Raw genomic sequence first — 14,559 nt, forward strand, 5'->3', positions numbered from 1 at the left:
GGTACTGACCCTTTTCCTTTTAACATGACTCATGCACTGGGTAAGACTTGCTCTGAGGATCCAGTCATCTTTGCTGAGGCAAGTGTAACGATGTTTTCCTCAACATGTACATACTGGTATCCTAATGTAACCATCCAAACTCCTGGGGAAAACTTCAAGAAATTCTCCTCCCTAACACCTCTTCTTCGTCCCCCACACTCATGGTCTGTGCTGAAAACTTTATATGAGACTGTAAAGATTAAAATTTAGGGGAGACGGGGAGACTGAGGCAGGTAGAAATTAGTTTCTCTCTGCAAGGAGTATTATATTTTTTTAGAGGCTTATTAAAGATTAAGGATTAAAGAAAAGACAGGATAAGAGACACGTGTCCAGGCCATAGAGAGGCCTAGACACAACCTCACCTACATTATGAAAAAAAGCCAGGCCTGCCCCAAAACGGAAGTCCAAGAGCGAGAGAGCCCTCAAAAGTCTTTGAATCAGCTTAAATACCTTCTCGATCTCGGACCAGGTGAGATTACAAGGCATTCTGGGGAAGTGGAGCAAAGGCTCATGGGGATTATAGTCCTGTATTCGAGTCTATTTTTTACAGACTGGCCTTAGACCTGGCAAGTTAGTCTCCTGCAATAGTTCCTCTGAATGGGGAATTAATGCTTCCCAAATGCTAAAATCTGCAGACAGATCTCTTCATGCCCCTGCGGGATATAGATTCATCTACGCCTATCACATGGCACCTCTGGCCTCTCAGACCAGTGCCCCATTCTATGCCTCAGGGTGGTCATCTAAAGAGTCTTTTGAGTCAGTAATTCTAACTACATCCTGCCTTAGCCCCTACATCAACTATGGGGAATATACTTTAGGGCTCCTGGACCCCCAAGTACATTTATACCAGAGTCCCCTGACTCCTTCTCCCACTGAAGTACGGAGGGTAAAGAGGAGCTCTTGGAATAATTTCCTCTGGTGGGTGGAGAAGACTACATCATTGACAGTTCCCTGGGTAGGGTACCTAAGCCAAGAGGCTGTGCTTAGTAACCTGACCTTGGCTCTTGAAAGAATTTCCAATGTGACAGCTATGGGTCTTGATGATCTTCAGGAATCTTTGGATTTCCTGGCAAATGTGGTGATGGACAATAGAATTGCCTTGGACTATCTGCTGGCAGCAGAAGGCGGAGTTTGTGTGGTTCAGAACACTTCCTGCTGTGTCTATATCAACAATTCCCACAAAGTTGAAATACGAGTTCAAGAGTTACATGAGATATCCACATGGATGGCTGATGCCTGTAGAAAGCCCGTAGAAAGCTGTTTCCTGGCTCATCCTCCTGGAAATCCTGGCTATGTGCCCTCCTTGCCCCTTTGTTCTGATCACCCTTATGCTCATTCACTACTTGATTGGTTTTCTGTATTTGGTTCTAAAGTTTTGTATGCCCTGATACATGATCACTTTTTGTGTAGGAACCACTTACTGCGTAAATGAAGTTGTATTCTTTTCTATTGTCATTCAATTCTCCCCAGAGATATATTGCTTCTAACTTTTCTAAGATTTCATTCACTTCCTTTAATTCTTTCTTGTTTAAATTTTGGTTTGATTTATTTAGATCTGAAAGGGAGAAGTTAAGGCCCCCCACTAGTATAGATTTACTGTCTATTTCTTCCTGAAGTTCATTTAATTTCTCCTTTTTAAATTTAGAGGCTATACCAATCAGTACATATATGTTTAGTATTGATATTACTTCATTGTTTATAGTACCATTTAACAAGATGTAATCTTCCTTATCTCTTTTTATCAGATCTATTTTGCTTTAGCTTTGTCTAAAATCATGATTGCTACTCCTGCTTTTTTTACTTTAGATATACAATAAATTCTGCTCTATTCCCTTCCTTTAATCTATATGGGTCATCCTGTCTCAAATGTGTTTCTTGTAAACAATATATATAGTAGGATTCTGGTTTTTAATCCACTCTGCAATCCACTTACATTTCATGGGTAAATTCATTCCATTCACATTCACAGTTATGATTACCAACTATATATTCCTTTCCATCTCCCTTCCATCTTGTTTTCCTCTTTTTATTCTGTTCTTTTACCTTTCCCTCTCACCTCACCAGAGTCTTGCTTTCTATCTCCCCCTTACATCCCTTCTCTCTCCTATTACCATCCCTCTTCCCTTGTTGTAGTCCCCTCCTACTTTTCCATACAGTAAGATATGATTCTGTACCCTGATGATTGTGGTTGTTATTCTCTCTCTGAGCCAGTTATGATGAGGAAAATTTAAGCATTGCCAATCACCGCTCTTATCCTCCCTTCTAATGTACATTGGTCAGAGAGAATTCTCATGGTACTCTGCCATCTTGGCTCTGGACCCAGAAATTTCAAATTAAAAAAAAAAAACATTGAATAGAAGTAGCTTAAGTGACTCAGTGGATAGATAGCCAGGTCTTGAGATTGAAAGTCTTGGGCTCAGGTCTGGCCTCAGACACATCCTAACTGTTAATAAATCATATAATCCCAAATGACTAGCTTCTCACCCCCCCCCCCACTGCTCTTTTTCCTTGGAGGTGATACTTAGATTCAAGTTTAAGACAAAAGATAAGGGATTTTTAAAAATAGAAGCAAAAGCATTGAATAGAACAGAAAACCAAGATGTCTCTGTTTCTGCACCTAAGATACAATAACCCAGAAAATCCCAATGAAAGAAATCCCTGGAAAGTAGATAGGGGCAGGGTTTATTTTTCATGGTTGGTGTAATTAAAGGTTATTAAGAAATAATGATTCTTTGAGAGAATATTAAGGTCAGAATCAGAATGGAAATTAACAGGACGAGGTGAAAGTAGCATGGGGATAGCGGAAAAGGCTAGGGATTCTGTTGTGATCTTCAGCATTGAGTAGACTATCCCTTTCAAGGGAGGAGAAGTGCTGCTTAGTGATGTGCTTTGTCTCATTGCTCAGCTCCCAGTAAACCTTTTCTTGGTCCCCGTCAGAGCTTCTGGGGTTTCTCCTGTGTGTGCCACACACTCCAGTTTCTGAGCCATTCTTCATAGGTCTGGAAAAGAACATGTTGATGGTAACACAGAAATATAGTGAGAATGGTGACAGGAACCCCAGGTACAAAGACAGAGAAACTGAGTAGCCTATTAAAGGCTGTGGGAAAGGCAGTTGGCTTGCCTACCGTATTGTTGAATTGCTTCCATTATGTCTATAAATGAGAGCTTAGGTTAAACCAAGTTCTCCCACTTTATTGAATGTTTATCTTAGAAAATTTGTTCTAAATTATACCTCCAAAGGGGAATGAATTTCCTGAGAATCCAAGGATAAGGGGAGATCACAATGGAGCAGATTTTTGGGATTAGGAGGCAGGGATTGGGCAGACTCACCGCTGCAGGGTTCTTTTGGTGGAGTTGAATTTGCCAGATCCAGAAAGATGCATATCTTCTGTGTACAGCACCTCGGGAATGGTGGTGAAAGACTGGAAGCTTAAGCTAGAAGCTGTGGCCATAAAGGGAGAGGAATACCAATACCTCAGTCCTGGATATCCAGTCAGCACACCCACTAACACCCTGTATTTGATTGTTCTTTCAGCATTCCATTCCCTCTCCATCTACCCCAACCCTAGAACTAAAACCTCACATCCTAGACCTGCTGATGCGTCCTATAAGGCAGCCTTGCCCAGTCTTCCAATTTCCCCCTTGCTCTATGTCTCTTGATCTCTAATCCCAGAGTAAAACATGGCACAATTTCCAGGATATAACCCAGAGATCCAGTCTTTGAACTTGTGCTTGAGAAAGCTGTTGGTGCTGGGGATGGAGCTGGAGGGGATGTGCCTGAAGGGGATGTGGTTTGCACAGAAGGTATTGGAAAAACCATTGTAAAAAAAGGACAATTAACAGCATAACCATATGAATGTTACAATATGGGGAACTAGTGTACTAGTGGTGGTGGTGGGGTCAGGAACTAGAGTTTGAAAGGTCTAAGAGAGAGGAGAGACAGATAAAAAGAAGCACTACTTCCTCCCTTAGATAGAGCTACACAAGGGAAGGGGAGATATTTGATTAAGGTTCAGAGCTGAAAGGTAAGGAGGAAATCCCCTTCATTCTCTAGTTTCTGGCTTCTTCCCTTGATAGATATTATCCTGATCCCCTTAGTACCTTAGATGTATAAGATTTTCAGTTTCTTCTGGATTAATTAGACCTATTTATTATTTTTGGTATTTAGGAATGGTAGTTTTGGCATAGAGGGAATATTAGGAAATCCCTAATTTCTATTTTTGTCCTAAATTTTCCCCTCAGGGGTTGAATATTCAGGTCTGGGGACCTGAGTCCCCACTGAGATTATGGATGTTGTATTTTCCTGATATATAGAGAGATGTACAGTTATTGAAGAGATCAATTAAAAATCTTCTTGGGTGGATATTCTCTAATCTTCCCCAAAGGGAAAAAGTCTCTATCCACTAATACTGAGGAAGGATGGCTAATCTGATTTCTTCAGATAGATGAAGGATCACAACAGGTTGAGCTCAGCAAGATGCTCCTCTTCCAGTTCAAAAAGAGAAGAACCCCTCTCCAACTGCTGATCTGCTCTTCTTGGCTAGAGGTTCTAGCCCATCCCCTGTAGACAGCAGAATTCCATTCTCTCCCTGCAGGAGGTTTTCCTTCAAGCTAAGTCTTTGTAATGCATTCTGTAACTCTCATCCACACTAGCCATGAGACAGGGAGGCAAGGTATCTATTGGCTCGGACATTATTAAAATTGGAAGAATGTCAGAGGCCATCTTGTCTGTTCTCTATCAGAGGAAAACAAACCCCTCCACAATGCTCCCAACAAATAAACATTCACCAATGCTTTATGGCCCTCAAAATGAAGGACCAGCCACTACTCCTCCAGGCAGCCCATTCCACATTGGGACAACTCTTACTGTTAGGAAGTTTATCCTAATCTCAAGTCAAAATTTGCATCTTTCCAACTCGCATCCCTTGTTCTGGGACCAAACATAACAAGCCTAATCTCTGTTCCATGTGACAGCCCTACAAAAACTTGGATGCAGTTATCATGTCGTCCCCGATTCCTTCACATCATATGACCATGAGGTTCCTCACCAGACTTGTTCTGGGTCAGAATAGCAAAAGGCCCTTTGCCTTGGTGGTGAATGTAATTTGGAAATCCTAAATCAAAGGGTGTGGGGATCAGTCCTGTTCTCCCCCACCCCTGACATTACAGGACCTTGGGGGTGTGAAGGATCCTTCTGGCAAAAACCCATCAGGGCAGGGAATTCCTACCTAAACCAGTTATACTGTCCTTATTCTTCAAAAAGGAACACTGGTATTTATTCCAAATTCCCACAGAGAACATCCTACTCAATGGTAGAAACTAATTTTTCAAAACTTAAATCTCTGGTCTTTATGACTTAGGCCTTCTAGATGATATAAAATCTCAGCTCTGCCCTTTCCTTGTTTGGAAAGTGCCTATTTCTTAGAAAGACATCACCTCTGAAAGGCCTGGGGCCCTTTCTTCTTTTAAACAGCATATACTTTGCCCACTTTCCACTTGGGACTAGACCCCAGAGGTGCCACATTCATAGCCCACATTGAGGCCCACAGAGTCCTCTGTGTGGCAGAACAAGAATAAAATGTAATTGGGAAATATTTAACGAGACAAACAGAATATAGTGGTACAGCATAGGTAATGCTAATCTGTAATTTTTTTAGCCTCTATGCAATCCACAGGAATCTGTTTCTATTTGAGTTTGACATTATTTCCAGGACACAGAATCAACCTCTCTTCCTTACCTTGGGAGCCTCCAGGCCCTGTGGCCCACAGGGGAGGACCAGGTGCTACTGCTGTGGCTGGTGCTGAACCCAGAAAAAAAGGAAAATGTTTCAAGATGGGCAGAAACTTTTAGTACCTAAAAGTAGAGAGCTCAGAGCAGCTGTAGATGTATTTGTACAACCTCAGGGCCCTATAGGAGAGGAATTCAATATGCACTAGTTCACCAAATGATTTAATCAATGGGATCCAGTGCCTTTGCTGGATGCCCAAGCTCCTGTGAGGAAGATTGGCATAAGAAAAGGAGCTGAGGTGCCTGGTCTATGACTGACAAAAATACAGTTACAACCTGTGATTCCTCCTCCTCCTCCTTCTTTGCCCCATAGAGCTGAGCTTATCTTGTGACTTGCCAATATCCTTGATCTTTATAATCTTCCCTTAAGTATAGATCTAATCATGTCATTTCATATTCAGTTAACTCCAGTAGTCCTCCATCACCTCTAAAATAAAATAGAAAACATTCTGGAACAAGCTGGGCTCTCAAAGCCTATCTAGTCAAACACTCTCACTTTATAGAGGAGAAAACTGAGACCTAGAGTTCTCAGGCCACAATGGTAGTAAATGTCAGTGGCTGGATTTGATTCCAGATCTGCTGACTCCAGAATCATTTTTGCACCCTTAGCAACCTGGCCCTAACCTACCACCTTCTGCCTCATGATGCCCTATTCTCCTTCCCAAACTCTATGGTCTGGCCAAACTAGACTATCTCTGTTCCTCACATAGGGTACTATATTTCTTATCTCCCTTCTTTTTCATTGACTCCAACTCATACCTAGAATGCACTTCTCACCACTTCAGCAGAATCTCTTCCTTCACGACACAGCTCAAGCACCATCTCTTGCACAGGGAATCCTTTCTGATTACTACCAACTGGTAACACTCTCCCATCAACCTTGATTTTTTAATTTGGGCTATATAAGTGTGTGTATCACACACACCTGTCAATGCACATATAGATGTCATCCCTCACAATAAAATGTGAATTCTTTTAGAGCAAGGATTGCTTCCTTTTATTTTGACTCTACACCCCCATCACAAGTAGCTGATACATAGTTGGAGCTTAACAGATGTTTGTTGAGTAATTTACTGACCTTGAAGACAGTTTAACTTGTCAATTCCATTGACTTTCTAGTAAAGGAAGTGGAAATATTAGAGCATAAGGCCATGGCTCTGAGACAAGAAGATCTAGAAAGATCTGGAGTCCCCTTTCCTTAACTGGGGTTTTTTCTTCACAGAATCACCAATATCAGAGCTGTAAGGATGCTCAAAACACATGTGGTTGAAGAACATCCTAGAAAAGTGGTCATTTAACATCCATTCAAAGGCTTCCTGCTGTGTCCGAAGTCTTTCTCACTACTTCCCCAAAGCTGCTAATGCCACTTCCCGGATTCCTTCCTCATAACTTCTGAATGATGTCATTCAGGATCAGGGGCTTGGATAAGGTCTATGACTAGGTCACACAGTCACATTGAGGCTCAACTCCAGGCATCAAGTGGGGGAATGAACCCAAGATTGAAATGAATGTCAACATACTTATAAACACTGAGTAAGACTGGACTTCATTCATTATAACCTGCAATCCAAAAAAGGGACAATATGGGGGAGGGAGCCCAACATGGCATGTGATAAAGGATGAATGGTTTGCAAAAACTGAGAGGTGCAAATGTCAGAGTGAGTGATTGAAAGGAGCATGTGATTAAGGGTTACATGGGAGCCTGAGGCTGAAGATCTGGGAAAGATTCTATGCCCCAACAGACTTCATCTTATCTCCTGGAAGTTGAAGACTTGGAAGAGAGGCCTTGGCTTTCTCCTGAGACTGGCAGAAGAAAAGAAATCTTTGAATCTGGCTGCTGGCAGCTTTGAGTCAAGAAGATTGAAGATAGACTAACCAACTAAAGATCCTGGCCCATTTGGTTGGAACTCCTGGTGTGAGACTTGGCTATTGGGGAATTTACTGCTTAGCTTAATAAGATAGTTTTAGATAGTTTATAGATATTATATTATAAGATAGCTAGTATAATTTACTCCTAAGACCTTGTTCCTTTCTCCCCTTTCCAATCAATAAATCTGAATTATTTATATGTTCCCTCTTGTCCTTTCCTCACCCAAATTCCCAAAATAACAAATCCAAAAAGGGGATAATATGGGGGAGTGAGTCCAACATGGCAAAAGAGAAAAATAAAGTTCGGGGTGAATGACCCAAATAAACAGGATCCCATTTGTTGGACCTGGTCACTTGGGAGACAGATCTGTTCCTTGGAGGAGAGACCTCTCTGAAATGCTATGAGAAAATAGGAAGCTTGCAGCTTGGGACAAAACAGAATGAGGCAAAGTGACACTAAGTGTATGAAATGATCCACTCTTTTTCTGCTCTGACCTATAAGAAAATAGAAATGGTCAAACCGGACACTCTCCCTATTCTCCTGGTTTAATGGGAAGGTTAGGGTCATGAATATAGAGCTGAAATGGACCTCAGAGGCTGTCTAATACAATACCTTCCCTTCTCCAGATGAGGAAACTGAGGCTCAAAGAGGATAAGGGCTTGACATTAAGGGAAGCAGAGTAAATTGGGTGCTGGATTTGGGAGTTTGGAAGACCCGAGTTTGAACTTTGCCTCAAATACTTGCTAGCTGAAATTAATGTCTCTCAATCTCAGTTTCCTCATATGGAACATTCAGAAAATAATAGTACCTACCTCCCAGGGTTTTGGTGAGGATTGTAATAGGAAAAGGAAGATTGGAAAAGCACTTTAGAATGTGAACTTCCAATTGATTGACAGGGACATAGGATGGTGAGTCACATGGGAGCCTGGGTCATGATCTGGGTTAAGATTTTAAGGTTCCAGGTGTAAGACACACTCTCCTGAAGAAGGCTTTGGAGAAATTGGAGGTTTTATATCTATCTACCAGGTTTCTGGCTTTTGGGAGATACCAGCTTGAGTGAGAGAGATCCTGCTTGAATTGGCTGCTGACAGCTGGACAGAGGACTAAAGAATCACTTTTCTACTGGACTTGCTTTGGACATTTTCTTCTGAAGATCTTGGCTCATATACTGGACTCTATTTGTGAGATTGTGTTTAGGGAAACTTAATATTCATCTTAGATAAGTTAGTTATTAAAATAGGTTTATAGGAATTAGCTTTTGGGATTAATTATAATAATTTCCCCTTACCATTTTACCCTCTTTCCTCTCAACCTTCCCAATAATAAACCTAATTATTTATGTTTCCTTCTTGTTCTTTTCCCTAAAAAATCCCACAATAACAGGATCAAATGAGATAACATATTTGATGCTATATAAATAGTATTATTATCATTATCATCAGGAAATCAAATCAGTCTTGAATATGAAGGGTTAAATGAAGGAACTATTTCCTTCCCAATAGGGAAGAGTGGGGAAATCGAGGTATTGAACACTCACGCATTTTGGTGGGGGTCAGGTCCAAATGATTATAACCTATAGAGAGAGAGAAAGAAAAAGAGATGTACCATGTGAGGAAAGACAAAAATTTGAGGAGAGAAATTCTGGGGTCATTAGGATTAGGTAATCGGAGAGAAATTCTGGGATCATTAGGATTAGACAATCAGGTTGTAAAACTATCAGGGCTAGTTCTAGAAGGAAGAAGAAAGGGTCCAGATCAGGAATCTGTTGCAATTCAGGCAGAACATAAATTTCCACCCCAACAAAGGTCTCCTTGATTGCTTAATTTCCAGATATGCGATGGTTAATTTTATCTCAGAGAAACGAAATTTTCGTCCCAAGAAGAAGCATGGAAACATCTGGGTCATGATATCATTGGAAAGTAGATAAGCAAAACAAAGAAATATGGGTCTCAAAACAGAGAGAGAATGGGGGACACATGGCTGAGCCCCATGAAATTAGGAAATGAAACAAAGAAGTTAGCTTGTAGGCCTGGGCTACTTACCACTGAAGGACTATTTATGGAGCCATTACTATATGCAAAAATGTTGGGCTAGGTCAACAAAGTACCCCAATACAAATTGATGGTTAAAATGCTGAGGGACCACAGGCCATTCCTTAGGTTAATCTGTCCCTTCCCTTTCCAAAGAGTAGAAAAATCATATTAGGAGAAAGATCAAGTGTTTCCTCTGTAACTGTTTCCTCTACCAGGGAATCAGGTTGCCAAATACTTAATGCTAGGTGGGTGAGTGTAACTGATGATTTGTAACCTAGAGAAAGAAAGAAATATGAGAGAGAGAGAGAGAGAGAGAGAGAGAGAGAGAGAGAGAGAGAGAGAGAGAGAGAGACAGAGACAGAGAGAGAGACAGAGAGAGAGACAGAGAGAGAGAGAGAGAGACAAAGAGACAAAGAGACAGAGAGAGACAGAGAGAGAGAGAGAGACAGAGAGAGACAGAGAGAGACAGAGACAGAGACAGAGACAGAGAGACAGAGACAGTGAGAGAGACAGAGACAGAAAGACAGACAGAGAGAGAGCACTCTGAAGTCAAAATTGTTCATCTTATTTCCTTAGGTGCCCTGGTTCTGGTACTGTGCTTACATTGCCATGGGGAGAGGAAAAGACAGAGATAATTTTGGGCAGGATGGGTATTTCCTGAAAATGAGGGAGATGACTCAAGGGGCATGTCCTGAATGGGAATACTCACCATTGACGTAGAGGCTATCCTTCTCTAATGTGTAGGGGCCCAGCCTGGTGATGCTCCAGGTCAGATAGCTCAACTCCCAGTAAATTTTTTCTCTATTTAGGACAGGGCTGGCAGGATCTCTCTGATGGATGCAAGTGAAATGAACTCGGGTTGCTCTTCCCTTCTTCATAGGCCTGGGAAAGGAGGAAAAAAAGGGCACTGGAAGCCTTTTGAAAGAGGTTCTGAGAAGCTTGGTAACAACTCCTGAAATATGGACAGCCACCCCCATGAAGCCAGTAGCAAACACTGAAATGGTAATGATGGTGAAATGGGGCAACAGCCATAGGTCTCACTGGATCTACTTTAGAGAATTTGTGGGGAACTGCCAAAATTTCAAGTCTAAATTAACTTCCTTGAAACTATATGGATAAGAGGATGTTGATAAATTCATTGAGGACTGGAAAATCTGCCTGTGCACTGAAGGCTGAGGTCATCTCCTTTCTAGAGGCCACAAGTATATATGGTTGATGGGGCCAGTGACTCCAAGGGTTCTCACCTCAGTAAGGTTAATTTGCATGTGAAATCCTGAGAGCCAAGGGTGCTCTTTTCAAACAAGGAACTGAGCTAGAAATAAGAGAAGAAAATAGGACTTGTAGATCAAATCCCAATACCCAGGCTGAAGAAGGCAGCTGAGTAAAAGGATGGGAGAGGATCATGTCTTACCAGGCTCTGCAGCATTCTCTCAGTGGACATGAATATGCTGGAGCCCCTTTCCCCCATCTCTGCTGTGTACCTCATGTTGGTGATGGTGAACTTCAGTGTGAAAGACTCAAAGTTGGGACCTCCAGCTGCAAAAAAGTGGAGAGAGCTCTGTCTGAGATGCTGCCTGTATATCATTCGATACATTCAGGGATACCCATTAAGGTGTTGTCCTGGGGAATAAAATTATGTCTTGTAAAAAATAGACTCGAATACAGGACTACAATCCCCATGAGCCTTTGCTCCACTTCCCCAGAATGCCTTGTAATCTCACCTGGGCCGAGATCGAGAAGGGATTTAAACTGAGGAAAAGGCTTTTGAGGGCGCTTTTTGGACTTCCATTTTGGAGCAGGCGGTCTCTTGCATGATGTGAGGTTATTTTGTCTAGGCCTCTGGCCTAGGCACATGTTTCTTACTTGTATATTCTTTAATCTTTAGCCTTTAATAAACCTCTAAAAAATATAATACTCCTTGCAGAGAGAAACTAATTTCTACCTGCCTCAGTCTCCCCCATCTCCCCTAAATTTTAACTGTTACAGTTTTTGGCGACCACTAGATTGGATGAGAACTTCTCAAAAATGTTTTTAGCCTAGAGAATTTTTTTAAAGCCACGATTCTCCAAGATACTCTTTAGAAAACCATCTTGATCGGCTTCTGTTTCTGCTCCTGGCCTCTCACCTGGTGCCCGAGTTGTGCTCCAGCTCCCGGCCTGACCCACCCCGGCGGTCTGTCTCTCACCCATCTGGCCTCCGACCCAGACAGCTCATCACCCCAGCCCCAGACCCACAAGCACGACCCAGACGGCTCATCACCCAGATCCTTGGAGCAGATCGCTCAGGACTCATTGCGACCAGCTGGTAACTGTATTGGCCACGTGGGTGGAGGGGAGAGATGAGAGGGAAAGGAGACCGGGCAATTTTCCCTTAGGCTAAGCCTCCACGTGGATGGGGGTATTGGCCACAGGGTGATCAGAGAGGGGAAAGAGAGAAAAGACTAGAGAGAAGAAACAGACTTTTCAAACAGAAACCTAAAAAGCAATGGGCTGTTTAAAAGCATTTTTGACTCTTCTGGCAATTTCATTGATTTTACCTGCCTGTCTGGGAGCAGACTCAGCCCAAAGATTCAACTTTAACTTTGGGGAGGAAAATGGGTGGCCCAACGAACTGGAAGCCAGGCCCAGAGACGGGAGGTCTCTAGTTAAAATCTGGCCTCCGATGCTTCCCAGCTATGGGGCCCTGGACAGATCCCTTGAACCCCATAGCCTAGCCTTTACTACTCTACCTTCGGACAATAGACATTTAAATGGATAATTAAAAACAAACAAACAAAAAAACCCCAAGGAACTTTGAAGAGACTAAAGGCTATATTCTAAGGCATTTCAGACTCCAATGGTTTATAAAAAAAAATCTCTGTATTCTATTGCATTGTTTTGTTTAAGATATAACTTTGTGATTTTAAGTTCATATATTACTGGATTGAATATTATCCTGTGAACTGAAGGTTGATTGAATTTATTTTGAATGTACTGAGTTTTGAAATTCTGTTTTTCCCCTATAACTGTTGAACAAATATTGTTGTGAATAAGCCCATATATGAAAAAACAGCTTTTTTCTATTTTGCTGAGGATAGATGGACTTCAGAACTGGTTATAATTGTATTAACAACCTTTGGAATTTTAATGTGCTAAATACCTCAAATGATTTGATTTTAAGGGTTTTTTAAATATGATTTTTGGAATTTTTTTTAACAATCTGGTTATTTTTGCCTGTCCCTACCACGAGGTAAGGCCCATAAGCTGAAGTGAAATACATTTTATAACCCCCAACCTTCCCACATGTGAATGGAAGTTGGGCAGTTAATTTCAGGGCATTTGTACCCTTAAAAAGCCTCCAAGAAAAAGGAGCACCCCTTTATTTATGCTCTTCAGCTCACTATTTTACTTCTACCAGAATGATATATAGATTTCTTGATTATGTTCTAAACCCAAGATGAGTTTTACTTTGTTTAAAAAATATGTTTAAATACCAAGGTTGAAAGATTGCTACGTTTGTAAAAATTGTGACAAATGTCCATCAATTCATAGGTTTTAAAAATGTCATACAGCAACTTATGTGAAATATGAAAGTGTGTTTGTTTGCTATTGTAATTAATTGGGCTATTGAGAATTTGGGGGATTTTGATATCTACATATTTGTACCTACTGTATTTTTAAAAAATGAAAAATTGTTAACCTTGTTCAATTCATTTGCCTTCTACTCACAGTGATCATGGCCAGATATTAAGAGGAAATGGATCTCATTTTTGGTGAGAAAGCCTTGTATTTTATATTTTCTTAACTGACACAGAGTGTCAATGGTTATAAGCTATATTTTTGAATTTTTTAAAGCTCTTTTATTATTATATTTTTCTTGCATGTGCAATATACTTTTTCAGTTTTTTTATTATTTTTTCTCTCCTTTTTATATTTGAAGCACATGTCACCAGTATTAAGATTTTCTTTAACCTTTTGATTTTTAAGTTTAAGATACATTTGCTAATACATGACCTAAAAGGCTTGTGACTATAAAAATGATGCCACTAATTATTTAAATTAATTATGGGACTTTGCTTAATGATTCTGTCTGATTCCAGGACAAGAGATACACACAAGAGCCATTTAATAGGGCCAAAGAAAGGCCAATCTAGGATGGATTGATGCACTTCTAGGCCAATACAAAGGTCTTGAACCTAGTGTGAAGACTCGAGGTTACTATGTTTAACATGTGTTAAGACATAGGCTTTCCTTGTATCTACACTCACTCTGAAGATACTCACAGATGAGTATCCCCGAAACCTTGGCTCCTACTTGGCTTCTATAATCTGGTCCCTTTCTTTTCTGCCTCTCATAGTGTGGTACCTTTCTGTAGTCCTGGCACTGATTGGGTAAATGCATCATTACTTAGATCATTTTGATGGGGCCCTGATTGAAGGACCTGTTATAGATTTATTTTTCTTCTACTTGGAATTTTTACACATAAGACTTTGATAGTCTATATTTTCATCCAGAAATTTTTCTTTTGGATTTTCTGATGTCTTTTTAATATCTCTTGCCAATTGATTCATATACCTCATACCTCAGCCATGCATCCCTAAGTGATCCTTTTTTTTTTATATCACCCTCTTAACGGGGGGAATGTAAAAAAATATCATTATTTAAATTTCAAAGTTTAAATTCCTTTTGAGAAGAATTTTAGGTAAAGAAGATGCTACTTCCCTGAATTCAGAAACTGAACTGTTGGAGAAGCCATCATGAAGAAGCCTCCAGACCACAAACTGCACAAAAATGAACTTTGGGTGTGGTTAATGAACATTTATTTGCATGCATACTTTCATGCCAAAGGGG

General features: G+C 40.8%; 1 protein-coding gene across 2 annotated transcripts in view; it reads right to left on the bottom strand.

Annotated features, from left to right (window-relative positions):
* Window positions 1–2,680: 2,680 nt before the first annotated feature.
* The window catches only part of LOC103093249 (mucin-16-like), a 165,882-nt gene continuing 154,003 nt past the window's right edge, over window positions 2,681–14,559 (bottom strand). For both annotated transcript variants that reach the window (XM_056820567.1, XM_056820566.1), the window contains exons 65-70: window positions 11,142–11,266; window positions 10,975–11,042; window positions 10,440–10,612; window positions 9,235–9,270; window positions 3,370–3,481; window positions 2,681–3,038 (exon numbers count right to left, since the gene is read on the bottom strand). In XM_056820567.1, the coding sequence (XP_056676545.1) occupies window positions 2,807–3,038; window positions 3,370–3,481; window positions 9,235–9,270; window positions 10,440–10,612; window positions 10,975–11,042; window positions 11,142–11,266 (746 nt within the window). In that variant the 3' untranslated portion in view covers window positions 2,681–2,806. The remainder of the gene's footprint in view (window positions 3,039–3,369; window positions 3,482–9,234; window positions 9,271–10,439; window positions 10,613–10,974; window positions 11,043–11,141; window positions 11,267–14,559) is intronic.

This window comes from Monodelphis domestica, chromosome 3 (assembly GCF_027887165.1).
Source record: "Monodelphis domestica isolate mMonDom1 chromosome 3, mMonDom1.pri, whole genome shotgun sequence".
Lineage (NCBI taxonomy): Eukaryota > Metazoa > Chordata > Mammalia > Didelphimorphia > Didelphidae > Monodelphis > Monodelphis domestica.